The 26,650-nt window shown below is 40.5% G+C and overlaps 1 protein-coding gene across 2 annotated transcripts in view; it reads right to left on the bottom strand.

The window, feature by feature from the left end:
• Positions 1-24,646, bottom strand: part of ZNF451 (zinc finger protein 451) — a 32,283-nt gene extending 7,637 nt beyond the window's left edge. Inside the window, exons 1-13 of one of the 2 annotated variants that reach the window (XM_058020594.1) lie at positions 24,581-24,646; positions 23,879-23,962; positions 19,843-19,926; positions 18,518-18,643; positions 17,142-17,253; positions 16,414-16,564; positions 14,942-15,068; positions 13,433-13,586; positions 11,374-11,521; positions 9,194-10,845; positions 8,037-8,171; positions 4,908-5,038; positions 3,602-3,788 (exon numbers count right to left, since the gene is read on the bottom strand). In XM_058020594.1, coding sequence (XP_057876577.1) covers positions 3,602-3,788; positions 4,908-5,038; positions 8,037-8,171; positions 9,194-10,845; positions 11,374-11,521; positions 13,433-13,586; positions 14,942-15,068; positions 16,414-16,564; positions 17,142-17,253; positions 18,518-18,643; positions 19,843-19,926; positions 23,879-23,959 — 3,088 coding nt within the window. In that variant the 5' untranslated portion in view covers positions 23,960-23,962; positions 24,581-24,646. Of the gene's footprint in view, positions 1-3,601; positions 3,789-4,907; positions 5,039-8,036; positions 8,172-9,193; positions 10,846-11,373; positions 11,522-13,432; positions 13,587-14,941; positions 15,069-16,413; positions 16,565-17,141; positions 17,254-18,517; positions 18,644-19,842; positions 19,927-23,878; positions 23,963-24,580 lie in introns of those variants that run through there. The other variant, XM_058020595.1, reaches the window with a different exon arrangement.
• Between the last annotated feature and the right edge of the window lie 2,004 nt (positions 24,647-26,650).

Here is a 26,650-nt window from a genome sequence, read left to right as displayed (position 1 = left end):
CCCTCTCTTCCTCCATGCAAAGCAAGCTTCACTCTGTCTATCTCTGCCTACAGTTGCTCATTCAAGCATAGGACAAATAAAAACAAAGCTCTCAAGCTGCCACTCTCCTCCAATTGCATTTCTTGGAAACTGTGGCCAATATAATTATTAGTCACTCAGACTTTCATCTAACCTTTATCTTAGACTCCTCTCTCAAATTCCAAGCCAGATTCAAGCTGAACCTCAAGAATTTTTTTTGGTATGATCTGAGTGGTGAGGTCCTCCCAGTTCATGCACTGGCCTCCAATTGTTGAGACTCATTATCTTAGGTGTCAGTACATGGCTTTCTCCCTAGGGCATGAACATACAAGAGATGCCACTGGCACACCAAACCCAGTAGTAACTTCCTGCTGCAGCTAACACCAGGTTACAACTGAAGCATGACTTTCTTATCACTCTCTACTGCAACAAGCTGTGGCTGCTATAGTAAAGGAATATATTAATAGAGAAACTATAATTCATTCATGGTGCATCACTCTGCAGATGCCCATGCCCTTCACATTCAGTTTCACATTCAGGAAAGCAGGGGCTGGAGGCTGTGATTTGCCATCTGTGTTAACTGCTGGTTTGGAAAAAGCAGAGATGGGACAGATGTAGCAATACTGGACCTCAAACTGCACCACACAAGGATGTTCACCCATGAAAATCTTCACTACGGAGAAGTAAAGCAACTATTCTCAATGTCTTCTATAAATTTGTTCTTCTGTCCTTTTAAATTATTTTGTTGGCTGTAGGTAAAACAAAAATTTTTGGCCATAGTGGGAGCTAGGAAGCTTGAGAGCATTCATTAAAATGAACTGAAATCCTGCTCTTCTAAACATAAAACTCTCATGGAATCTGCATTTGGTAGTATTTAAACATTTCAGGCAAGAGCAGCAGATTGAGGATGTAGGCTGGCAACTCCATTTGAGCCCAAGGAAATGTACTTAAGGGGTCAGTGAAAGAGCCATGGTGGCTATCTGGCACACAACACTACATTCAGTACACCAGTGACTGACAGGCTCATGAGCCAGACTGGCTCTTCAAAAGAAAGGACAAGAAATACTTTCAAAAATTTGTTCTTATTATTTAAGAGTCTGTTTTACATAAGAGCTCAGTCACTGAAGGATCTCATTTGAATATAACTGGGAGAAATACAGTTAAGCTAAAGACTTACACAAAAACAACTTGTCAACCAAAAAGCTGTGGCATTCTTGTCAGTGTACAGATGGATACAATGACCACAACCTACTATCAGCTTTGCCCTCAACATTGTCCAGCATTCATTAAAAGTGTACTTTCAACACACAGGATATCATCAAGACACAGACAATGGAATAATGATATTTTCCTGCAAACTACAGTTTTTTTTGTTATAAAGGAAGACACTGAAAACTCTTCTCTTCTGCCCTTCCCAAGCCACTCAGTTAATGTGCATGAAGCTCTTGTCATGTGATGTGGCTTCACCATAAAAGCAAAAACCTTCTTCATTTATGAACTCAGGCTTAGCAGCAGTGAACGAGAATGCCTACTCTTGTCATGCCTCAAAGAAGTTCAAGCATCTCCTCCAGCCAAGGTTTCCTATAGTAACATACAGTTGGTATCGTATGGCAACATATGCAGAAAATTTTATTTTTATTACTTATTTTAAAATAAATGCAGTACTATAGTTCCCACATCAGTTGTACTGGTAAAACAGTTCACATGATGCACCTGTCAGATTGCCACATCCAAACACAATCCAGCTGCTCAGAAGCTAATGATAGCTCTGTCAAGGTGATTTAGGGAAAGAGCTTTCTCATTTTGCAGCTGATCCAACACCAACAACAGTCTGATATTTTTCAATATGATTTTCTGTCCTGTTTCTCACTTATTTCTCTCTCCAGAATAATAGCCATAGGCTTGAGAAAGTCACAAAGCAAGCAGTTCTTGTTTGCATTTCCTTACACTCAGCTGCTTGTCTGTAACAGGTCAACAAGTTATACCAGCCTATGATACACTGCACCACTTTCCACCTCAACCTTCCAATACTGGTTTTGCCACATTAAGACTTGCAAATGATGGCTGATGCTGCTGTGCACTATGTGGTGGCTTTTTCTTTTTAAAGAAAAACTTTATAAACTGTTGGTAACAACATCATTCCACAATGCAGCAAATACAGACCTATTACCAACAGTGAATTCTCTAATATTATGTTTTAATTCATGACAGGGAGACAAAGGCAGCTCTTGCTGTCTGGGTTCCCCCTTGCTGGCACTGACTAAAAAAGGGGACAATTCTCTTCCTTACAAGTTTGTTAAGGAATGCTAACAGCCAAAGGAATCATGTGTCATTCCATCAATTTCCTGTTCAAGGATTGTTTTCTATAATGACCCCATGTGCAACTCAAGTGGAACACACAATGAGCAGCCAGACAGCAAGTAAAGGTTTGCAGCCGCCAGGTAGGGCCAATTACCACAACAGTAAATATTAATGTAGTAAAGGACATAGAAAGAAGTGTTAAATTAAGAAACTTCTAATGCCTGGGGTGGCCATAAAACTCTGTAAGCACCTTTTCTGTATCAAAAACACTTAAATCAATTCCAGCTCATCACATATAGTACTTGTTTTCCAGAAAGCTATTTAATTATCCTATTTTTTTCCCCTTTAATCAGTCAATGACAAGTCATCATTCAGAGATGGCACTCCACTTTAATCTTCTTTGTAAAACAGGAGTACCATGTTATAGCCCTCATAAACCTGTATCAAGACCAGCAGTGTAAATTTTCAGAAAACAGTTTACAACTAATTCAGAAACTACTTTCTCTAACATACTCTGAATTTACAACCCTACAAAACTGCAACAAGAAGCCAGAAAAAGCAAAAATGTCTACAGAGAAATGTTAGGTCTTCCAGGAAAACAGCAAAATACTTTGAAATGCTGGTAAGTACTAAAACTCATCTCAGCTCTGGTTCCCTTTGCATGACAATGAGCTGGCTTAATCCTCTTTGATTATCCTATATAAAACCAATGTGGCTATTTTAGCATGCCATTAGAATCTAGCACTTTAGAGAACTCAAAAACTTCCACTGAGATTTTTTTTTCCAAATGGGTGTGTGAGTAGTGCCAGTGAAGACACTTATCAAATGATAGGAAGTGGCCAGAAGGTCCAAGTTAAAATAGACAGAAGTATTTTGAGAAATAATGATGTTTTAGCAGGGTCACATTTGTTTGAATGTGAACAGACAGAATAAATCAAGCCAAACAGATCTGAGGACAAATTGATAACTATGCACACAAGAGTGCTTCAAACAGCTTCTCTTGAACTAGAAAGGAGTCATCAAATTCAAACATCAGTTTTGTCTCCTGCTATAATAAAGAATACAGGGATAATTTTTTTTACATTGAATAAAAATGCTTAATTAAGTCTGTTTTCAAAACATGCCCAAGCATCATGATTTTCTGATCTATTATTCATTGAAATACCACTACAATACAAGAAGCACCAAGCAACAGTTTATGCTACCAGTGTAAGTGTTCCATTTTTTTTATTGGAAAGAACTCAGTGTACTGGAAAAATTGTGTTTACTGTTTACTTTGTACCTTTTGTTGTATCTGAAATGCTGTTTAGCAAGGCACACATCAAGTCCCCTTCAATGTGGTGAGGATTGAGGATGCGAGCTGACCGCTGGGTCATTTTGAATTGGTTTTCCAGTTCCAGGAAACTTTTGTCTCCAGAAAGAACAGTGAAAGGAATTTGCTTGGGCAGGTGCTCATCCAGACGACCAGCCTATACAAAACAAATAACAAGTGTTGAACAGAGATCATGTTTTTATCTCATGGCATTTGGCTGGCTTTGTGCAAGACAGGTCTTCATTGGAAAGTTTTCTACACCAATTTATTCCTGCCCTTATGATCCAAGCCACATTACCCCACTGTGAAAGGCACTGTGTCAAGAGTTTGATGCCCATTTCTTCTCTATGCACAATAGATACTGGTGATGGCTACCAGAACAGTACAGATGGAGCATGGAACAAATTCCTAAAAAGCAGCATTTTAGAACTGTCTCTACATAAAACAAGTCATCTCTGCAGAGCATTTTAAGAGTAACATAAAAAGCATGATGAAACATAAAACCACTGTTGCAAAAATGTGCTTATGCAGATAGATAGGCAGTAATTTATTTAACTGATGAAGCACTATATGGCCTCAAGCTGCACCAGGGGAGGTTTAGATTTTCACTGAAAAGGTTGCCAAGCATTGGAACAGGCTGCTCAGAGAAGCAGTGGAGTCACCATCCCTGGAAGTGTTCAAAAATCATGTGGATATGGCACTTAAGGACATGGCTTAATGACAGTGGTAGTGCTGGGTTAACAGCTGGATTTAATGACCTAGAAGGTCTTTTCTGACCTTAAAATCTATGATTCTACATTAGGAACAAGTCCCCATGGCATCCCAGACTCCTGTCCCTCACTTGCACATCCCCAACCCTGCCAAAGGCCAAAGTCTACTGAATAAAGGCACTGCCCTTTGTCAGCTCAATAGGGTCTGTGAAAGCAGCACCATTCAACTCCACTGAGATTTGGGCTACTTGAAGAGAAACAAAGGAGATACATATCACTATCAAAGAGAAACTGTAACAAGTGCAGGATTTTTACTCTTCATTCCCTAACCAGCTCCCTTCCCCTCCACAACAGACTGTTGTCTAATTCAGGCTATTTTTTAGGTCACTTCTCAACCACCTGACTCCACTCAATCCAGGTTTATCATTCTTTACAGGGGACACAGAAGTGTCATGGAAAGAATCTGAAAATGTCATCTGCAATTAGTACTTAATATCAATAGCAGATACCATCTGCCACCCTTCTCTGGGTACAGGACACAATAAAGCAAGTGTGCCCTAACTTACATGAACACAGAGAGCAAAGTCTGCTGCTTCTCTTCTGGTACTGCAACGTGGATGAAGAAAGAAACATCCAATCCTCTTAAGATAATTGTAAATTTTGCAATGCACTGGAGGCTTCCAGTTGCTGTATCCTCCTATACAGTGAAGGGGAATAATATTAATAGTAATAAAAACCAAACATGAAAAATAAACAAAACATGGGTTTGGGTAGAAACACCTCTATGAATTAAGAATGCAAGAAGGCAAAAGCAAATATAAAACTGTCTTTAAAGACAGAATTTATTCTGACCAATGTGAAAGCTAAGAATAACCCAAATCCCCCCAGCCTTCTTGTTCTTTAGATAGAAGGCAAAAAAATATGCTACTCTATCAATTTTGTACAGTTTTTTTCCTTCAAATCCTGAAAAGCTTATCTTCTAGATATCATGTGCTTTTAGACACAAGGATGTGTTTTTCTGCAGTTTGAAGCACAGTTACAGTTAATGTGCAGAATCAGAAGAGCTCTGGAAGCATAGTACAAAAGTACAGAAATGCTTCTCTTAGGGAAACCTGTACTAGAGGAGTTACACAGTCAACATGCACACTGCCTCACACAGCCCATGTCAGAACTCATTAACAAGAGGATCCAAAATCTGGAGTAACAGCTGAGAGAAATGCTTGAGTCCTGACAAACTCAAGGATGCAGTCAAGGACAAGCAAAATGAGGCTACAACTGGGAAAAAAGTGCAGGAATTTTCTAAACAGTATACCAGGCATGTAGGTACAGGCTAAGAAAATAGGTGGACAATAAAGATGAGCTGAGTACAGATAAAACCAGTACCAGACTGAAACAAGTTGCAAGGGAAAGGGAAGAAGCAGGAAGTCTTTCAAGAAGAGAGGAAAAACCAGAGGAGCTTGCCCCATAAAAATTCATATGGCACCATAAAAAGGCAATCAAGTGGAAGGATCATTTGACCAGAGTGACTAAGAATCTTTTAACATTCCAATGGCTAACAAATAATGAGTCTGCAACATGGAGTTGCAGACAGCAAAAAAATGTTGCTTTATCTGTTAGATGATAGAGTGGCTGGATGTAGGAAAGGATTTTGAACAGAAAATGAAAGCAGTCATTGATGGCACTTCACATGAGGACATGGGAAACCAGTGTTCAAGTAACCAGGCTGCAGAGGATGGTTTACATCAACATGTCCACCCACAGTCTGACAAAGAAAATGCATTCCTCAGTAGATTCCTCCTGTTTCCCCCTGCCTTTTCAGCCTAATGGCAAGAAGATGATATCAAAAATGATTGCAAAGATGTATTAAGAGTCTACACGGAAATGATTTAGTGGAACCTGTCCATAAGAAAAAAAATGCTATTTACAAGTTGTTCTTGTCTGCCCTCAGCCACTGCTATTTGGGAAAGACTTGTATTTACCAGGCATGATTTTGGCTTCATAAATGTGCAACACAAGCATTTGACCAGGGCAGCTGAAAACAGACCTGTATTTATGTCATTTGTTAGCCCACAAGTGGATGAAAGACTGAGTATCTGAAGACAGAAACAATACAGAGTCCAGACAATACAATGGAGGAACTCGAAGCAAAGCTAAGGCTATACTAGAAACAGGAATAATAAAAACAATGCAGATATATAGTATAAAAATAATAATTAAAAATCAGAAACCTTGTTTGGGAAATTCAGGAAAAAAACGTTGCTGTATTTTCACAGGTGAAATAAACAAGAATAGCATGCCTCAAGTAACTATACAAATCATTATTATGAGAAGGTACCTACAACAATACATTCAGATGTGCCTGGGAGCAACCTTAGTGTTCCCAGGCTCAAAACCAATATAGTTGACACTAAAACCGGATGACACTAAAAACTAAATTTTTCTTTAATATGAATATGGCCCATTTTATTCCCAAGTAGCTCTTTAGCATTTCTTATAGTTCAGGTGCTTAAGGGGCCATTCCCATGAGGCAGCCTGCATGCAGCAAACCCATTAGGAAGTAAGGAATTGAGTGGTGCTGATATGGGCTGTGCCGTGCCATCAGATACCTGTGTTTGGAACATCTCTGGGCACAAAACTCCTAACAAGCAGGTAACAGATTACAGCTTCAGGAGCACAGATTACTGAATCTCTACCACTTTACAGCTATACTTGCTCTGCCTTCATCAACTAACTGGAAAATCTGTTTCTAAGAGGAAAAAAAAAGTGAACCAGGCATCAACAGGCCTTTCTGTACAACCTGAGCAGCATGACAACTCTCAGCTTTCAGAATAGCCTTGATTATCTTTTAGGGGAAGAGATAATGAAAAACTCTTAGCAAGAAAGTGCAGTGCAATAGTGTTCAGCAAGTGCAAAACACACCTGACCTACAAATCTGGTAAGATGATGCCTGTGTTCCAGGCCATAAATATTTTGAAACTATCCCTTATCTATGTTTTACTGAAAAAATCAAGGTACCATAGACAAAATAATTGTAAAGGTAGATACAGAGAAAACATGTAGAAAAAGCATGAGGTGGACATGCAGTTGGTTCAAAAACCAAGTTAAATGGATGCTACTGGCAGACTTTGCAAAATAGTATGACCTATAAGGTCTCTTTCAACCCAAACCATTCTATCATTCTATGAAACCCATGACAATGTGAGTTCCACCAATCACTGGTATCTTTAAGATGGGACATACACCTATTGTTGTACAGGATGACCAGGCCCACTTTATAGAACAGGCCAGAGACAGAACAAAATTAAAAGTCTAAGAGTGCAAAATCATGCCTTCTGGAACTAAAAATCCAAACCAAAATAAAAAATCCCAGCCTTAAGAGAAGGACTTAGGAGTTAATATAATCTCTGAGTACTTTGGGTGCCCTAATAATTATGAAAATATGATACAGCTGAAGTAAGTTCATAAGGGAAGCCAGAAAGACTCCTAAACAGTTCTGCAATTCTGGAACTATTCTACAAGGACTAGTAGGAGCAGTGGAGGTTTAGATGGAGTTTGAAAAGTCCAAGAAGCAACTTTAGAAGCTTAGTGCCTACTTGCTCCTGCTCTCTATTCTCTCAGATTCAAGGAATTGCTGCTTGAGTACATATGTAGACTTGTTAATCTTATCTTTGAATTTACTTCAAACATTTTTTTACCTTGAAAACCCCAGATAAATGTCCCTTGGTTGAGGTTAGCTGGCAGCTGTGTGAAAAAACTTCCCCAGTTGTCCAGATCCACCAACACAATGTGAGTCATGGTACTCAGATAGTCAAGATCAGGAAGTTCACCATCTTCAATGGGACAAAAAGGACACATTAAAAGTTCATGTGACTTTCAATCAACTTGCTTTTGAAAACTCTTGTAGACACATATGTAAGTGAAAAGTCACAGAAAGAAAAGCTACAAAACATGATGTTATTTGGTGACTGCATAGATTTTAAAATCAACTGAATTAGCACTTAAAAATGCCCAAATTAGAGAGAAAAGTAGAATCTGTCCATATGATGATGATGTAGACCTGGATAGTTTTATGGTAAGCACAGAGAGCTGTCGTCCTGCACCAAGACACTTTAATAACTCATTTAATGTCCAGCTGTGTACCCCTGACGATGGCAAGTCTCTGTGACATTCAACTGCTTGCCTGCATAAAAGCAGATAAAATGTTTAGATATGCACTTTTTGCTGTACTTCTAACATAAATGTCTACTTCTTAATCAAAAGCATTATGGCACCACTAGTAATCAAGAAACACTTCCAATTTCTGAACACAAGCAAACAATACATACTAGGAATATAAGTTCTCAGCTGATACTGCCTTTTGGCAAGCTAAGAAAGCTGAGATGATGGTATAACAGCATTGCCCACACAGAAAGCACTAACAGGCTCATAAATATTTATATATATAAATAAAAAAGGCGAGTTTCTTTTGAATGTGTATGATCAATCTCTTTTACACTTCTAGGCATTAGATCCCTAATTGGGATGTTCTTGAGGGTCCTCCTCCTTTTAACACCAAATTATGCTCCAAACTAATTTGAAAATCAAATATTTCGGTCTCAGAATTCTCACATCTGCCTTTTTGTTTTTTTTTTTCCCTAAGACTTCATACAAATGGCATATAACAAACTGTGGAGTCTGAGTTTTGTAAATTCAAGTACTGAGAAATCAGTATTTGAGAAATAATAAGTAGTAAATTCTGATCTCATTTATAGACTGGATGTAACCAAATGGTATGCAACACGTACTGACAATGAAACAGAGTGTGTTAAGGACAGCAATAGTTTTCTAATGCTGAAAGATATTTTCTACATACTTTCACTAAGTTCTTCAGAATGTTCTAAGTCCTCATTTTTAATTTTCTTTCCCTCTATTGGGCCCTGCAGAGAAGAAAACTGTTGACTGTCCTGAGTTTTGGATGGAGATGCTTGAAATTGCTGCCTGTTAGTTTTTCTGACCACACAAGCCCCACTTGCTGAAAACTTGAATACTGTGTCTTCTGATTCTGCTGCAAGACTTGATAGATCAGGTTTCTGCAAGAAGCAGTGTTTCATGTGATAGTGCTGATGCGCGCTTTGGAGATCATCAAAGTTCTTGTTGCACGCAGCACATCTAACAACATACATCTCTCCCTTAGAGTTTACTGACTTGTGGCTCTTGAGGTGACTGTTCATATCAGCAATATTCTGTGCCGTGGCAGAGCACAGGCAGCAGCGAAACCATAAGTTTCCCTTCTGCAGCATGGCTTTCTGACAACTCTCATGATCGTTCCTCCTGTTTATTTTGGAGATGTAAGTGGTCCGGCAACCGCAGGTTAAGCGCTCTCCTTGTTCCACTGGGAGGAAGTCCTCATCCTTTTTTATTGACAGCTCCATCTGCTCAGGCACAAATGTATAGTCCACGCTATGAAGCGTCTTGTAATGGATTAGAAATTCTTCCTCTGTGTTGAAGAAGAGATTACCACAAAGGCCACAGAAATATTTAATCTGCATCTCCTGATTATGATGCTCTTGGAAGTGCCGCTGTAGAGTCCCTACTTTCCGAAAATGATTTTTACATATGCCACATGAGTACCTGTGAAATGCATGGCTTTCTAAGGACCTGCAGTGTTGTTGAACACTCTCTTCAGACTCAAACATCTCCTCACAAATGCAGCACTGCCATTTTCCCACAACAGGACCACTTTCAGGGGACAGTTCCACAGGGCCAGAAATGCAGTCTTTATCTCCACCTGCAGAAATGCTCACTGCATCAGAAGCAGATGGCATAGGTTCATCTTCTACAGCTTCTTGCTCATAGTAGTAACTATGCCCACCATGAAATTCAGTTACATGTCTCATAATATCCTCTTCTCTAAGATCTACAGAGCATGCTCTGCACCAGAGAAGAAAATTAGTCAAGTGTGCTCCTCCATGGAATCGACTCATATGCAGGCGGATAATGCTTGAATTTTCAGCCAGTTTTCCACACACTGCACACTTGTGACAAATCCTATTTGCTGATAAAATGTGCTTTTCTACTGACTCTTCTGTAAAAAACTTTTGAAGGCATTCACAAAACCAGGCTTTTACTTTGGAAGCAGTACCTTGACTTTGGTTTGCAACTTTATCCTCACTTTTACCTTCTGAATTACTCCTCCGTTTTGAAGGACTAGACCCTGTTTCACTGGAGGACTCATCTGGACTCAAGTGTCTTTTCAGCAGTGGTCTTGACCGTTCCACAATGTGGGCCAAATGAGACTGACTTTTATGTTTTCCATTGACATGGCAGAACATCAAGATTGATTCTTCCAGTGTAGTAAAAACTCTAATGTTATGTTGAGTGGTTTGTTTGTGTTGGGTCATCTGATTCTTTTCAGCAAACAGTTCATCACAGTTCTCACAGTGACCTTTCATTTTAAATATCTCTGCAACTTGGGAGATGCTTTTCTTTGACAGTGCCATGGGCCCAGAATTATAACAACGTGTTCTAGAATGGATAAAAAACATAAAGGAAGTTGTATCACCACCTGAAACATTTGTAAACTTTCAGAGGTACTCGATATTTTACCAAGTAGCTACAGCAGTAAGTGCATGGAAACAGGGTGCTCTGTGTACTTTAACCTACCTACCAGCCTGCCAACAAAACATGCAATGTATATTTAGTCTCTGAAACTTGAAGAGAATTAGGAGCTAATTTCCAAAGCTAGCATGTAGATTGATGCTTATGTTTTTGACTGTACATTTTCAAAATCAAATGCTGTAAACTTAGAAATAGAGGAACAGCAAAAAGCTTTTGTTGTTCTGTTACAGAAAATACAAAAAGGATCCTGACATTGATCAGCTTTCTGCAGTGGGGTAAAGTTAAGGGGGCAGGCTTTTGATTGTTTATTCAGAAAGTCAAAATTCAGATGGTCCTAGCTGCCCTGAAATCCACTAGTTTCATTAAAAGCATGTCTGCATACCTGTCACTGATCTATGGATGTTCACATTATAAAGACAACTGCCTTTCACAAACCTGAAGTGAGCTGTTAATTCCATATGTGAGCGCAGTATCTTGAAGCAGGACATACATTTCACTTGGAAGGAGACCTCTTTACACAGAGATATCAAAAGGTTCTTTGCAAAGGATGGAAAAGGGAGTGGATCACCAGACTTCACTGCATCTGTAAAACAGAATGGTACAAAGTGCAACCACACATTAGAGTTTCCCAATACAATTTCAGCCCTCTGATAACATAATTACTGTTGTTACTTATCTGTCACAGGATTCAGAATTGTGAGTTAACAAATGTCAGCTGAGCTACAGTAACTGTGCAATGGAAGCTGTAACTAAGTTCTGAATTTTTTAACTTTTGTAACTATCTTATACCTGAATCTGTTTGCAGTTTGCTTTTTTGTACTCTGCGACTGATTTTACTTCCCTTTTCCTCCTTCTACAATGCCAGGTCAATATCTCTTTTAGGAAGGTTCTTACCTTCTTCTCCTCTACCTATCACCAGCCATCTACTCTTACTAGATAAAATTTTGTTTTAAGCCATACAGTATTTTTTCTGAAAGAGCACACAATTTATCTACACATACCCTGACCATCTCTTTCCTTCTTTCCCACCCTTAGTGTTAATTCTTATATTTTTAGATGCAGGACTTTCTGTTGTTATGAGTATATACTCCACAGGTAACTCCTAGTATCAGCAGAATAAGAAAATTCTACTGAAAAGATAATGGAAAATGGTTTATGGGTTATATATTGTTCATGTTCTGCACCTCAGCAGGCAAATTTTCTTTGACTTTTCTGTTTTAGTATATGTGATGATCAGCAGGCAGTAATTTGAGGTTATGCCTTTCAGCTAACTTCACTGGCAGATATCAGGCCATGCTGATAATTATTACTCATAAAGCCTAACTAATGCAAAGTAAAAAATGGAGCACTCAGTTTTTTGTTCTGAGTTAAATACTCTTCAACTCTAAAGAAGAAAACACTAACTTGTGCTTTTAATCTTTTCAAAGCAACAGCTCGCCAGTAATCTTTTTTAAAACCTATGACCCGAATTCAAAAGCATCTGCAGTCATCACATTCAGAATTAATAACCTATATAAAAATAAAAGTCCATTAGAGTGACAATGCATAAGGGAAAGTATAACCATGCAGCTGACTGTCACTTCACTACAAGAAGGCAGCAGTACTGACTCAGCCTGCAGGAGATTCCTTCAAAGCCTGCCTTTTCTGTACATTTCCTGCAGCCACTCTAGGGGACACCAGAAGTCAAAGATACATTTATGAAGATGAGAAATAACTCTATGAATCCTTTTGGCCATATAGGCTTGTTCAGACGGTTGCAACATCTAAAACATGGCCACTTAGCAGTTCAGCTAACAGTGAAGTAAATGCTTTAATGCCTATTGCTTATGTCAAAAATAAAATCAGTACAGCTATGTTGGGCATTAACCCTGTTTGCAACACCATGGTCAGACAGATCTTTCCTCTGGACTTTGTTAAGCATGGTTCAGGATGCTGCCAGCTCACAACATCACCAGTGTTTCAGCCTTCAGCAGCCATGTAGTCCGTGCAAGCCATCAGACCAGCAGCAATGTTCCAGCTAAGCACTCTAAATTTGCAATTATATGGAGAAGACATTTTCACAAGTCTTTGCCATCAGGAATGCCAAGGGCACTGACAAGAAAAATAGCCTCCAAGCACACTAGAGTAAGGGGAAGGATCTCAACAGGCACTCTTAACTGGAACTGAAAAGAAATTTATGTGTTTTGCTCTGAGTCTCTATAAACATGCTAAATGTAAAGTTATTCAGGAAAGTAGTTGCATGGAGTCACTAGAGGATGAGAAGACAATATGAGAGACTCAACAGCATCTCATTACAGCAAGTGTGATAGAGGATTTCTACACAAAAAAATGAATTTCAAAGCACCACATTTAATACCTTAAAAATAAGCATTCATTAATAACAAACTTTAAAACCTTAAGCTTTTTTACTCAGCAGAAAAATATAAGTCAATTCCAATCTTAAGGATGAATTATCAGAAAAAAATTAAAAGCAGTACACTTAGTAGCAACGTACCACTCTGTTCAGGAACCTGGATGATGTGTTTCTGTTGCGACATATGCTGCCAACATTCATCTCTTTTGGTGAAAAGGAGGAAGCACTTTGGGCATGCAAAGCACTGAATATGCTGTGGAGGAATACCTTTTTTATGGCCATCATTTTCATTTAGCTGGAAGAGAAAATGATCCATTTAGGAAAAAAAATTAAGTGAAGAAACCAGGCCCAGTTCTCATGTCCTCCCATTCCTCTCTCATTTCTGTGGTCATGTTTTCACTTTTAGGTTTTCAGCTACCACATCTGTATTTACCTAAAGCTACTCCTCTGCATTTCAGCTCACAAGACAGAAGGAAGTGGCCAAAGCATCACTGTCAAACCGAGCTACATCAACCCCTACTACACTGGCCATTTCTCCATCCCCTTCTTACACCACCGGGAGCAAATACCTTCCCAGGGACTATGGGCTCCAGCAATTCTTAGCTATTCCCTTTCCCCAGGCTCCCAGGAAAAGCTCCCTCTGTCATTAAAGCAGCTGCTTTACCTCATACCAGTTCTCCTCTAATCGTGCTAACCTCTAACTCCCCAAAATGCTGCTCCTCAGAGTAGCCTAAAAGGTCTATGTCTTCTGTAGAAGTCAACTCCTTCCACCAGCTTTGCCTGCTACATCAACTTCAGAGCTCTGCCTTCAGGGCAAAAATCCTTTCGTTCTGCTTCTGATACTTTTGCTTGCTTTCTACATCACTCCAAGAATCTTCATTATATGCTTAGAGCTCTGATTTGGATTATCTCCCCATTCCTTACATATCAAAGTAATCCCATCTTCTCGCTGTCTGCAGGAGACACTCACTGGCCTTCCCCCACCTTGGCTGCTACTCCTGCTCATGTCCCTGAACACATGAGAGGCACACAGCTTTGAAGCAATGGAAAAAGAGCAGGCATACACTACAGTGCAGTCTTTCAGCTTGTCAGGTATGACTAATTATCAAGTTATTGCTACAAGCAAAATTTAGTCTGATTTTCAGAAAGTCTAACACTTCCCCAAATTTAATGCAGCTTCTGGAGACTTGGTGAGAATATCTGTTATGAAAACACTCAATTTTGAAAATGCTATCCACTATCCAATTCAACACCAGACTGCTTAAATAAAAATCCCCACCTCCTTTCTGCTGCTTCTCTTTGCTGTCAAGTTATTTCACCCTAACTTCCTGCCTTTACCTTTCATAGTTCTGGAAATGCAGAAAAAAGGGAATATGTATCAACAATATCAACAGATGGACAAGAGGTGCAAGACAGAACTATGGTCCTCTTGAAAGCATACCAAAAATACAACCTAATGGTCACATCTAAAAGGAATACTGTCAGGCTACACCAGCTGTTTGAAACACAGCAGAATGAGTAAAAGAGAAGAGAGAAAGAGGGTTAAAGAAAAAACAAAACAAAAAACCCACCAAAAATCAATGTATAATTTTAAGTCTTAAACCCTCTACTACATTCAGTCAGGCGAGTTATTTATCCTTATGCTCTTGCCTTAGATACAAGATGATCACTGTACTGCTGAGAGGTTGCAAATCTTTCACAGCATATCACACAGGCAAAAGCATTATGTGGGGGTCCATGTAATGTGACTGTTGGGTCACAAGGAGAATGATCAAACCTGGAGAAGAAGAAATAATTAGCAAACTAGTCCCCTATAAATAGTCAAATAACTTTTTTCCAATGGGAAAAATTCTGTCCTTTGAAGATATCAGACAAAAATTCCCTATCTAACCAACCTAAACTATAAAAAATCCTTACTTCCCCTATAATGAAATGCATCCTGCACAGAGATGTTTCTCCCTGCAGCTTATGTGTTAAAACAGTCACTCAAGAGAAATCATACTGCTTTTAAGGGAACTAACAAAATCCTAATTTCCTACATAGACATTTTAATAATTTATTTATTTTTATCTCCCTGTACTAGCTCTGGTTGGGATAGATCATTTTTTGTAGCAGCTTGCATGGTTGTTGTGTTTTGGATTTATGAACAACAGTGTTGATAGCACAGAGAAGTTTCAGTTATTGCTGAGCAGTGCTTGCAGAGTGTCAAGGTCTTCTCTGTTTTTCAGACTGTCCCACCAGCGAGAAGTTGGGAGACAGAGCTGGGACAGCTGATCTCAAATGGCCAAATGGACATCCCACAGCATAAGACATCATGCTCAGCAATAAAAGTTGTGTAAAGGAGGAGGAAGGAGATAGTTGGGAAGACAAATGCCATCACTCCAAGTAACTATCACATGTGACAGAGCTCTGCCTTTCAATTCAAGAATCTTGTTTTGCTTTGCACGTGCACGGAATTTGTGCTTTGCTTATTAAGCTGTTTTTACATCAGCCCACAGTGCTCTCACCTTTACCCTACACCCCACTAGTGGGAGTGAGTGAGCAGCTGTGTGGGGCTGAGCTGCCTGTGGGGGTTAACCCATGACACTGTCCTCAACTTCTCACCATCCTGCCTATGGACACGTTCAGTAGTTAAAGGGCAGCATCTGCTGGAATGGAACACTGACACACTGAGTACTGACTAGCAATATCACCTAGGAACACACAGCCTATAGCTTTTGTTCCTCTTTCCCTGCATTAGGGGCTTTTCTCTATCTTACCATCAACTTGTGTAAGTGAGCCTTTTGGTTTATTTCAAGTTTGGATGAAGATATAACTAAACTGGAGTACAGAAATCTGACTTCTCAAAAAACTCAGATATTAAAAAATGCTAAACAAGAGGAAGCCATAAATTCTGAATTAAAAAACCGAACCACACACACCAAGTAAAAAACTAAACCAAATCATCAAAAAAAAACCTCCATGAAGCTCACCTACATAAATGGTAACATATTAATTGGCTCTCAAAATGGAGCTTTGTCAGTACAGGCAGTTTAAAGCAGACTTGATGCTGATGTCCTAAGTTAGAGCACATTCTTTCATTATTACTCCTTACACTGAATTCTTGCAATGTATCTCCTTACCTCTGAAGGTGACCCAGAAGAAGATGTACATTATCAAACTGTCTGTTGCAATGCATCACAGGACAACATTTGGGTCTGCTGTTGACTCGAGTCTGACCTGTCCTCCTAAAATTGTCCCTTCTTCCACCATTAACAGAGCCTGGTTTCAGACCTGTGTTCCAAAACAAAGTACTTAACCAGAAGCTGAATTATAGAGGCTTAAGAAAACAACACACAAGCTCTAAAACATTCCAGAATCAAATTGCGGTGATTCTTAAAAGCAAGCTAACAATCTGTCCTTCAATCCTACTACAGTAAGTCTGCTCTTTCACTGTCTCTTCAATTCCCAGCTGTACAACTTTTTACACAGTTTGGCACCCTTCCTCCACGTCCTCCAGGCAGTATTTTAAATTCATTAAACATTGTGAAGTTACACTTACATTTTCCTAAGCAGCAGCTCAACAGTAGTATTATTTTCTTTCTGGCAACTTGGCTTATAAAAAATAACTAACATTGTCTTATTGGTTTTTAGAAAATTTAAGATATGAAGTCTACATAGCAAAGCATTACAAGAATAGCTTTCATGGAAATAAATGTTTAGAAATTTTTAAACTGTATGTTCCAGCAAAATTAATATTGTAGGATTTGGTTATCCACAAGGCACCTGCAGCTCAGCACAATTTTCACACGTTCTGCTCTGTAATGCAGGACTTAGAAACCATCACTCAAACTTAGTTTTCTCTTCTTACCTGGCATTTTTAACCACTGGTCTACACATAACCTTGCAGCTTCTGTATCACTGTGTTCCCGAATAAATTCTAGTTCTTGCAACCCATGGGCATATTGGGAATCAACTTTCTCCTAAGAGAAAAAACATACCAGACAATGTTGTGATCAAATTGAAAGAATAAAAGAAAAAAGATTAAGTATGTATAGCAAAACTTACATATGGGTTCCTAAAAAACACACCCACAAAAACCTAAGTGAGGGGAAAAAAAAAAATCTTACAACTAGACTGACTTCTACTTAATACAATGAAAACGGAATGTAATAGAAAAAAAGAAGAAAGAAGTGTTTTCAGTTTGAAAACTAAATTTAATTCTGCAGCTTGCAATACCTGATGAAGAGTGAAGAGCCAAGCAGGAAGAAAATATTTCTATTTTACAAAAGGATCTTTTAGCCTTCATTCTCAAGCTGCTTTAAAAGCTACACAGTTACCTCTGACTCCACTTTACAGTTGAAGAACTGTATGTGGAGACACAAACAGATTGCCAAATGAAAGCAGAAGAGACATAAGGGGGATGTAGGCCTCCAGACTTCAAGGCTACCTTGGACTATATCTAATTTAGCCTTTTACTCCATTGTACTGCAGTTGCATAGTTTACCATAGACTGCAACAAGCTGTATGCATAGTAGAATTATATGATTTTAAAAGACTTTAACAGTATTGAGAAAATTAGGTTGGGAAATTGGCACATTTTCCCAACTCCGGATTCACATTAGCCACCGTTCAATTCCATCAAGTTGTTGTAATCACATTCCTTCAAGATGTCCAGCTCCCACTGAGAGCACTCCTATCATTAAGTCACTGACTGGATCTCCCAGTTTGTAACAAAAGTAAAAAGTATATTCTTTTCAAATGGCAGCAAAGTGCAACTAAAAACACTGAAAATTTTTTCCCACTATGAAATACTACCTCATAGAGATTTAATGCAGCAAACAGCTTCCCAAAAATCTCAGAAGCAGATTAATAGCAAGGCTTGCTGCATGGTGGTTTGTGATAACTGTTATTTTTCAATTAATTGAAATATTAGAATATCAGAATAATTGATACTAAGGTTCCACTGCTATATCTACAAACAAGAGAAGAAGTTTTTGCCAGTGGTTTTCTTTAATTTAATTTTCCCCCTTAGGAAATGCAGTAAGACTAGAAAATCAATCAGTTAAAAGCCACTGAAAAGACAAAGTCCATGTAGTGCTTCACATGATGCCACAGAAGCAAAAGTCTAGTTGCTAATTCCAGGTAGGCCTCACCAGTTTTATTTACTTAGTAGTGGAAACAAAGATACTTGTGACAACAAGGCCTTTATTATGCATTTCTTCCAAAATGAAATACATCCAGTACCTTAAAGGCTTTGTTTTTCTCTTCTTTTTGCTGTTTCTCTACTTCAACATGGCGTGCCAGGCGATCCAGGGTTGATGCAACTCGTTCCTTCTGGTAGTCAATGTGATCCTTACGCTTGGAATTGCTCTGCCAATGGAAGGTTCAGCCCTTCTGTGGTGATTGTTACGTAACAGACACTAATACAGTGAATAGTGATGCCCAAGCATCAGCACGTAATTCAGTAGAAATACTCTTAGCCTATGTTCCATGAGCTACCTTGTAGCTTTCTCTTCCTTTTTACCAGCATCTGTAGCTTCTGTTAAAAAATAAACAAAACCAACCCTCCCCCTCCACATATTCAAGGCAATTCAACATAAACATTAGGCTCACCCTGCAGCAGAGGAACACGCATGATTGTGCTGAGTGCCCTAGACCTCTCCAACAAATTAAAAGTTAGGTTCTTCTATGTAAACAAAATCCCTCCTGACATCAAAGCCAACATGCAGCCCATCCAAAAAATCTGAAAACTGCTATTGTTCTTTCCCTAACGCTGCCCACTATCTTCAAAAAGGCAGATCATGAGCTTTTTCTACTCTAAGGATAGGCCATCTACTCTAGTTTCCTCTTCTTACAGTCAGGTCCAGTAATGATCCCTGTAATGACAGCCTGTGCATGTACAGAAGATCACCTTTCCTTAAGAATCAGGTTTATTACAAACATCCTCAGATGCAATACAGGAAAACAAAAGTCAAAAGACAGTCACTGCTGCCAAAACCAACTCTAGTAGGGTCTATCAATCAATGTCCCTTTCAAAGGCCTGGCAGAACAGGCAAAATAAGTTTGGGGGGACAGACAAACTGATGAGCCTGCTTCTGACTTGTACATTCTTAGAATGGATTATGAAGGATTAGGCTGAGCTAAACCCAGACTGTCACTGGAATAAGGTCGTTCAATCCACACATTGTTCCTAAAAAGTTATTTTACAAAGAAAAGGCCTTGTAGTAGACCAGGTATGTATTCAGGATAGAAACTGGGCACCCTAACTTCTGAGGTTGCATGTAAAGTGACATTTATTTCCAAACATTTTTTCAGGTGACTGAAAGACAAATAAAGTACCAAGTCATTTCAAGGTGGAAAAAATGGCTCTGGAAAAAGTGAGTGCTGTTATTCTTGCTTTTCACTCCACAGCAAGTAGAAAAATCAAAATATTTCAATACTTGTTATTTAGCACTTGTTAAAAACACATCTAACAAGGCTTTTGTGAAGAGTAACTGATGGGAAAAAATACAGAAGACCAATTATTTTATTAAACCAAGATGTCCCAAAATACATTACAACATACTCACATGAAAATAAGAACTGCTATTAGGTTCTTCATCCTCACTGCTGATGAGATCAATGCATTCAAGGACAGGCCTTAAAGGTCCTTCCTGGAAAAAAAGTGTTAAAAAACCTCACACAAAAGCATTAAATTGTCTTCCTTAGACACAAAATGTACCATCTCTGCCACATATTGCCAGTTTCTTCAAGATATTAATAATCAACTACGTAGGGCAGGCTAAGAAGACCTACTGCCTCACGATGAGTGGCAGAGAGAAAAGCAGCATGGAATCCTCTCTGCTGCTCCTAATGCAGCTCATTCTTTACATTCTTCCACCTTTCAAGGCAGTAAAGCTGCTCAGCTGGCCAGGCATGAACAGTCCTCTGTCTCACTGGGGAGAGGAGGGATGAAATCTTGGACAGATGACAAAAGCTTCTATGAATCAAGCTGCCAGCCTCCAATTACCCACAAAGAGGAACTCTTTATGATTAAACAAAGATAACATGGCTTTCTAAACAAAATACTAAAAAAAAAAAATCCACTGCAGATTTGCTTCTGTAGAAACTGAAAGGTTCTACAATGCTTCTAAAAAATTAAACCTTTATTAGACAGGTGTTAGCAAGTAAGAGTTCAAAGACACACTCTGACCATCTGACTGTCCAATCAGCTCAATAATGTGTTTTGAAATGTTCAGCTCTGATCCTAACAGCTCCTTTAACAACAGAGATTTTTTTAAATTTGTGTTTACTTACTCTCAGGGCTCAACAACTAATAAAAACTTACAAAACTGACAGCTGAAATGCAGAGTAACTTGCTTCCAACCCTAGCAGTTCAGGTGATCAAAACAATAAATGTAACACAAGTAATATTACACTTGCTTATATATTACAAGTACATATATTGTAGTATATAAATTATTATACATTTTATACAATAATATATAAATATTTTGATTATCTATTTATTTTATAAATAAATAGATAATAGAAATATATAAAAAAACAGAGAGACAAATCCTTCATTCTGAACATCTAATATTTAATACCACAGAGGTAAAGGAAGAAAAATCCTTAATTGGTAACTACCATGTTTTAGCGCATTACTTGACTTGGTATATTAACAAACTCTCCTCTAAGTCCAATGCTTTTGGTCCCAACTGTGGCAACTTGAATTATCTATTTCTTCACAGGGCATTAAAACTGTGAATTTCTTCACTCTTGCCTTATCTTTCCCAAGTAAGCAAAATGGGGGAAAGACCATGTAGAGAACACAGGAATAACAGCTTGCACTGTAGATTAAAATCACATTTCTCTGGTGGTATGTTAAGCTTAAAATGCAACGATTTAAAATGGACAAAGTATGTTTTAATGAAGAATTAAAAGGTGGGAAATTATGGAAGAATAATTTTAAGTTTCTTGAATGAGAGAGAATCGGACTATAAAAGCTGAAAATCTCTGGCAGCAGCAGATTGACAAAAAGTCCTTATTTGATGGAGCAAAAACATAGTCCTACAGTATGAATTCAAACACTCTAGTACAAGTAAATGAAGTAGAAAAAAACCAACTTAAAACCACAAAGAAAAACTGATCAAAGAAACAAAAAAACCCACACCAAAGCCACATCTGTCTGTCAAGAAGGAAAAAAAAAGAGAAAAAGGAAGAAAAACACAGATCACATAACATGGCCTACAGCTACTTGTTATCTATTAAAATGAGCACAGGTTGAGATACCCCAGTAGCTTCTCTAATTCAATGTATACAGGACCATCTTGTGCACTGGGTCATAAAGACATGCAGATAATTAGGAGGCATCCATCTATAACATTTATGAAGAGTTTAAGTTTCCAGTCATACACATTATTATATGGAAATGATGATCTAAAGCTTGCCAAGCAGTCTAGAAATCCTTTTGCAAAGTCTGAAGTCACCTTCACTCAGAGGAGCAAATGAGACCTGAAGCCAGGATCACACACCTTTCCCCTGATATTCATCAATTACAACAGTAAGCTACTCACCCCAGGATATAAATCCTGCAGAAAAATTGAGCAGAGTCATCTTCCTATATATAGCAGCCTTTCTTGGAAGCAATAGTCCCTGGGACCACAAAGGATCCAAATTACCCACAGGCAAAGCCAAAGAAGAAAAAAAGGTAGCTAGAAGTGTTGATTTTAGTTTCTTTGTTTCAGTTCTCTTTCAGTTACTGTTCTTGGTGCTCCAGGAGCCCTTCAATCCTTACACTTTGCAAGCTATACAAGCTATCCTTATTCACTGCCCAGCTTGAAGAAAATGAAGCCTTTTTCAGTCACCATCACAGAATCACAGAATGGTTTGGGTTGGAAAAAATCATCTTGTCCCAACCCCCTGTAATGGTCAGGAACATCTTCCACTAGACCAGGCTGCTCAAAGCTCCCTCCAGCCTCGCCTTGAACACTCCCAGGAATGGGGGGCATCCACAACTTACCTGGGCAACCTGTTCCAGTGCCTCACCACCCTTACAGGAAGGAATTTCTTCCTAATATCTAATCTAAACATACTCTCAGTCTGAAGCCATTCCTCCTTGTCCTCTCACTAGATGCTCTTGTTAAAAGCCCCTCTCCATCTTTTCTGTAGGCTCCCTCCAGGTGCTGGAAGGCTGCAATTAGGTCACCTTGAAGCCTTCTCTTTTCCAGGCTGAACAATCCCAATTCTCTTAGTCCTTCCTCACAGGAGAGGTGCTCCATCATCCTGGTGTCCTTCAGGGCTCACTCCAACAGGTCCCTGTGCTTCCTTGTGCTGAGTGCCCCAGAGCTGATGCAGCACTGCAAGTGGGGTCTCTCTCACCAGAGCAGAGCAGTGCATGCAGCAGGATCCCCTCCCTCACCCTGCTAGCCACGCTGCTTTGGTGCAGCCCAGGACACCACACAGCAACTTCTGGGCTGCAAGCACACACAGCTCATCCACCAACAGCCCAAGTCCTTCTCTGCAGATGCACATGGATACTTGGGCGTACATAATGAGCTTTGAACTCAATCAGTTTTGCCCAAATCAACCAAAATATTAAGATGTCTCAGAGATAACCAACTACTTATAATTTTTGCAAAAAAATACCTATCCCTCCATACTAGAGCACCTAAATACGCCTGCAAAAAAAGTCAGTATGTTGAACTTCAGCTTTATTCAAACACCATACAACATGGGGAGGGACCTAGTAATTATTCAGCATATTGTTCAAAAATGAGACAAATCTACAAAAAAACAGCCACTAAAAATACTAGCATCATTGAATCACTTAACCTTAGTAACATCACTTGTTCCTTCAAGAAAACATCTTTAGATATGTAGATGTGGTCCCTAGGGACATGGTTCAGTGCTGGGTTAATGGCTGGACTCAATGATCTTAATGGTCTTTTCCAACCTAATTCCATGTAATCATTCAGTTCTATGATTCTATGTAATCCTGCCATCCAGCACCACTTCACTGATGACAGACTGAGGCCAGAACACAGGCAGCATGAAAAACATTCTGCTTCTCTTGGATAGCCAGCAGATACAAGTGTCTTAAAGTTATGTTCACATAAAGCATGTCAGCGTTAGACTAGGTGCTGTTCAATAAAGAGCACCTGACAATTTGAGAGGATTGTTTAAGGCCTCTAACCCATTATCTCCTTCCTCTTCTAAACTGAGTACAGTGATTTCAAAGAATGAGCAGTGATTTATTCCTTTAACTTTAGGGGGACTATTCATAAAGCAAAATGCTATGCAATACAATTACCAGGAAAGTTATCTACAGTCCCCTCTCACATACCTTACTGTAATACCTCCCTCACCCGCTCAGATACTCAAGCATTTTCTCTGCAAGACCAACCGACATCATCTTACACCCTTCCAAGAAAGTGCACATAAACCTTTAAGATCGAGTTGTTATCTGCCACATTCACAAATGAAATTATCTTTATGTTCAAGAGTAATGCTTTACATTGAAATATAATCATCTGTCATTGAAGACCCCTCTCCTGTCTACTAGACTACTGAAAGTGTATTTTTTACAATAAGCAGTGTATTTGCCATGCAAGCTCTACTTACTCCAATGAACTCAATCTCATCTTCACTTCCAGAAGCTGGTGATTTACTCTTGTGAAGGCTGTTAGAGTTACGAGACTCCATTATCTAAACATAAACAAATCATACTATATAATTTCACTTTTTAAGTTTTGTTTAACTATACAGCATTTTCCATTTTATACCTTCTTTACAGTCTATCTGTATTCATCAAGTCTCTATCATTCACTCCCAATTACCAGTGACACCACAATGGGTGATAAACGACTCTGACTCGAATCACGCTACTGTATTTTTCCAGATACGTAAAACGCGGTTTTTATCTACAAAGCATGCCAATACCTACACTCCTCCAGCAGCCGTAGCTGCAGTGTAGCAGCCCAAGGACATGCCTGAGCCTGAAACCCCAGCAGGAGCCGAGACCCGAGCTCCAGCCTAGCGGCGCTCGGCCACCGACGAGCCGAGGCCGGCCCGTAACAGCGGCGGGCGAGCTCGGGCGCTTTTAGCACCTGCGGCTGCTTTGGGCCGCTCCAGAGGGCTGAGCTGCCCGCTCCAAAACAACGCGGGGGCTGCGCTGCTGACTCACGTTCCCGCAGCGCACGGCCCCGCGGCTCTGCGGGCTCCGCACACCGCGCTGCCCGTGCTGCGGCTGCCCGGGCCCCGCCCGCGACCGCTGCGCTGCAACCGCCGGCCCCGAGGCCCGCGCAGCGCCCCGGCCCCGCTCACCCGCCGCCGGGCCCCGCGGGCAGCAACGCCCCGGCCCGCCGTGTCCCCGCTTCCTCTGCGGCCCGGGGGCGGGGCGAGGGCGCGGCAGGGCTCGCCGGGATCGGGAGGTGCCGCCGCCGCCGCGCCCCCCGCTCCCCATGGCAGGTGCCGGCGCTACCGAGGCAGCACCATGGCGCGGGCCCCCGGCCGGCACTCCCGGCTCTTTCCTTCTTTTGGGCTCTCTCCTTCTTCCGGCCTCCCCTCGTCCGCCTTCAGACGGGCAGCATCGAGATCCGCCTCGCAGGGGGAAAACCCGCGCTCCGCTTCCGGGGGAGGAGGAGGAGACAGGGAGGAGGAAGGGCGGCTATTGGGGCTGGCAGCCGCGGGGCGGGAAGGCGCCAAAATCGCCTCTGCGGGCCCTGTCCCGCTGCCGCTGTCCCAGCCGTGCTGGGCCTCCCTCACACGGCGCTCGATCCAGCCCAGGCATCTGCAAAGGTCCTTAGTGAAGATGTTGAGAGAGGCGTTGCCAAGGGCAATGGTGAAGTCCAGCTACACAATGGTCGTTTCTCCACTCGTCTGCCAGGGCAATCAGTATCACTGAAGTTTGTCAATCTGGTCAAGCCTGATTTTCCCTTGGTACAGCCATACCGACAACTCAATGATTTTCTTGTCACTGAGAGGCCTGAAAATGGTTATTGGGATGTGTTGCTTCATTACTTTCCCAGGGATCAGGATGGGGCTGACTGGCCTGTAGGTCTCCCTGCCTTCCTCCTTCCTGCCCTGGTTGAAGATGGAGGTGACATTTGCTTTCCTCCAGCCTGAGGCACCAGTCCCAGACACCATGATCCATGAATGATAATTGAGAGTGATCTCACCATGACATCTGTCAGCACCTCAGTATGTGTTGGTGCATCCTGTCAGGGCCCATAGATGTAGCATGCATATGCCAAGCCTGCTAATGTGTGTATTCCCTGGCTTGATCCTCTCCCACCAAGGTACATCTTCCTAAAGGTCCAGCCTTTCCCCCTGAGTTTTGGAGCCAGAATTCATGAAGGCTTGTCTTGCTAGTGAAGACTGAGGCATGTTCCGTATCGCTGTATCATCTGTCTCATTTTGCAATGGGCCTATATTTTTCTTAGTCTTCCTTTTGTCACCTATGTACAAAGTAGAAGCCATACTTGTTGTCTTTGACATCCCTAGATCCAATTCCAGTCATGCTTTATCTTTCCTAACTTCTTCACTGTATGCTTGAGCAACGTTTCTCTATTTCTCTGAGGTAAGCCATGCTTTGTATACTTCCTGTTTGTGTTAGAGTTTAACCAGGAATTCCTTGTTCATCTACACCCGGCCTCATGGCATATTAGCCTAACTTCCTGTTCACAGGGATGAACTGTTCCTGAGCTTGGAAGAAGTTATCCTTACATATTATGCAGCTTTCTTGGGCCCCTGCTGCCTCCAGGGCTATATCCCATGGGACTCTTCCAGGCAGATCTTTGAAGACACCAAAATTCACTCTTCAGAGTGGTGAGCCTGCTTTTTATTCTTCACACTCCCCTCAGGATCCGGAGCTCCACCATCTCATGCTCACTGTGGCCAAGGTTTCCTTGAGCTTTGTATTTCCCACAATCCCTTCATGGGTATAGGTCCAACAAAGCATTGCTCATTATTGGTCCTTGTTAACTCCTTTATGACTTGAAAGAAGTTACCAGAAACCTCCTGGATTGCCTATATCCTGATGTACTGTCCCTCCAGCAAATATCTGAATGGTTGAACTACCACATTAGGACCAGGGAGTCCCACAATAGGACCAGCAAACACAAGGCTGATCATCTATCTAGAAAAGGACTGGGAGATAACTCCATTATGGTGTCTTATAGACATTTCTTGGCTTACATTCAAGAGCTGAAGGTGTCCTCTCCTAAGCTCCATCTTCTTGATTTTGTGTGTTCTGTTCCTGCTATATCACCTTATGCTCTTTGCTTTTTTCTCTGTCCATCAATCCCCCACAAGGCTGCTGGTTACGCTCTCACTTAGTTTAAATCTCTGCTTATGTGGTCATGATCCTACTGGTAAAAATAGCTTTGCCCTGCT

The sequence above is a fragment of the Melospiza georgiana genome, chromosome 3 (assembly GCF_028018845.1).
Source record: "Melospiza georgiana isolate bMelGeo1 chromosome 3, bMelGeo1.pri, whole genome shotgun sequence".
Classification (NCBI taxonomy): Eukaryota; Metazoa; Chordata; class Aves; order Passeriformes; family Passerellidae; genus Melospiza; species Melospiza georgiana.
This window is presented reverse-complemented; position numbering and strand designations above follow the sequence as displayed.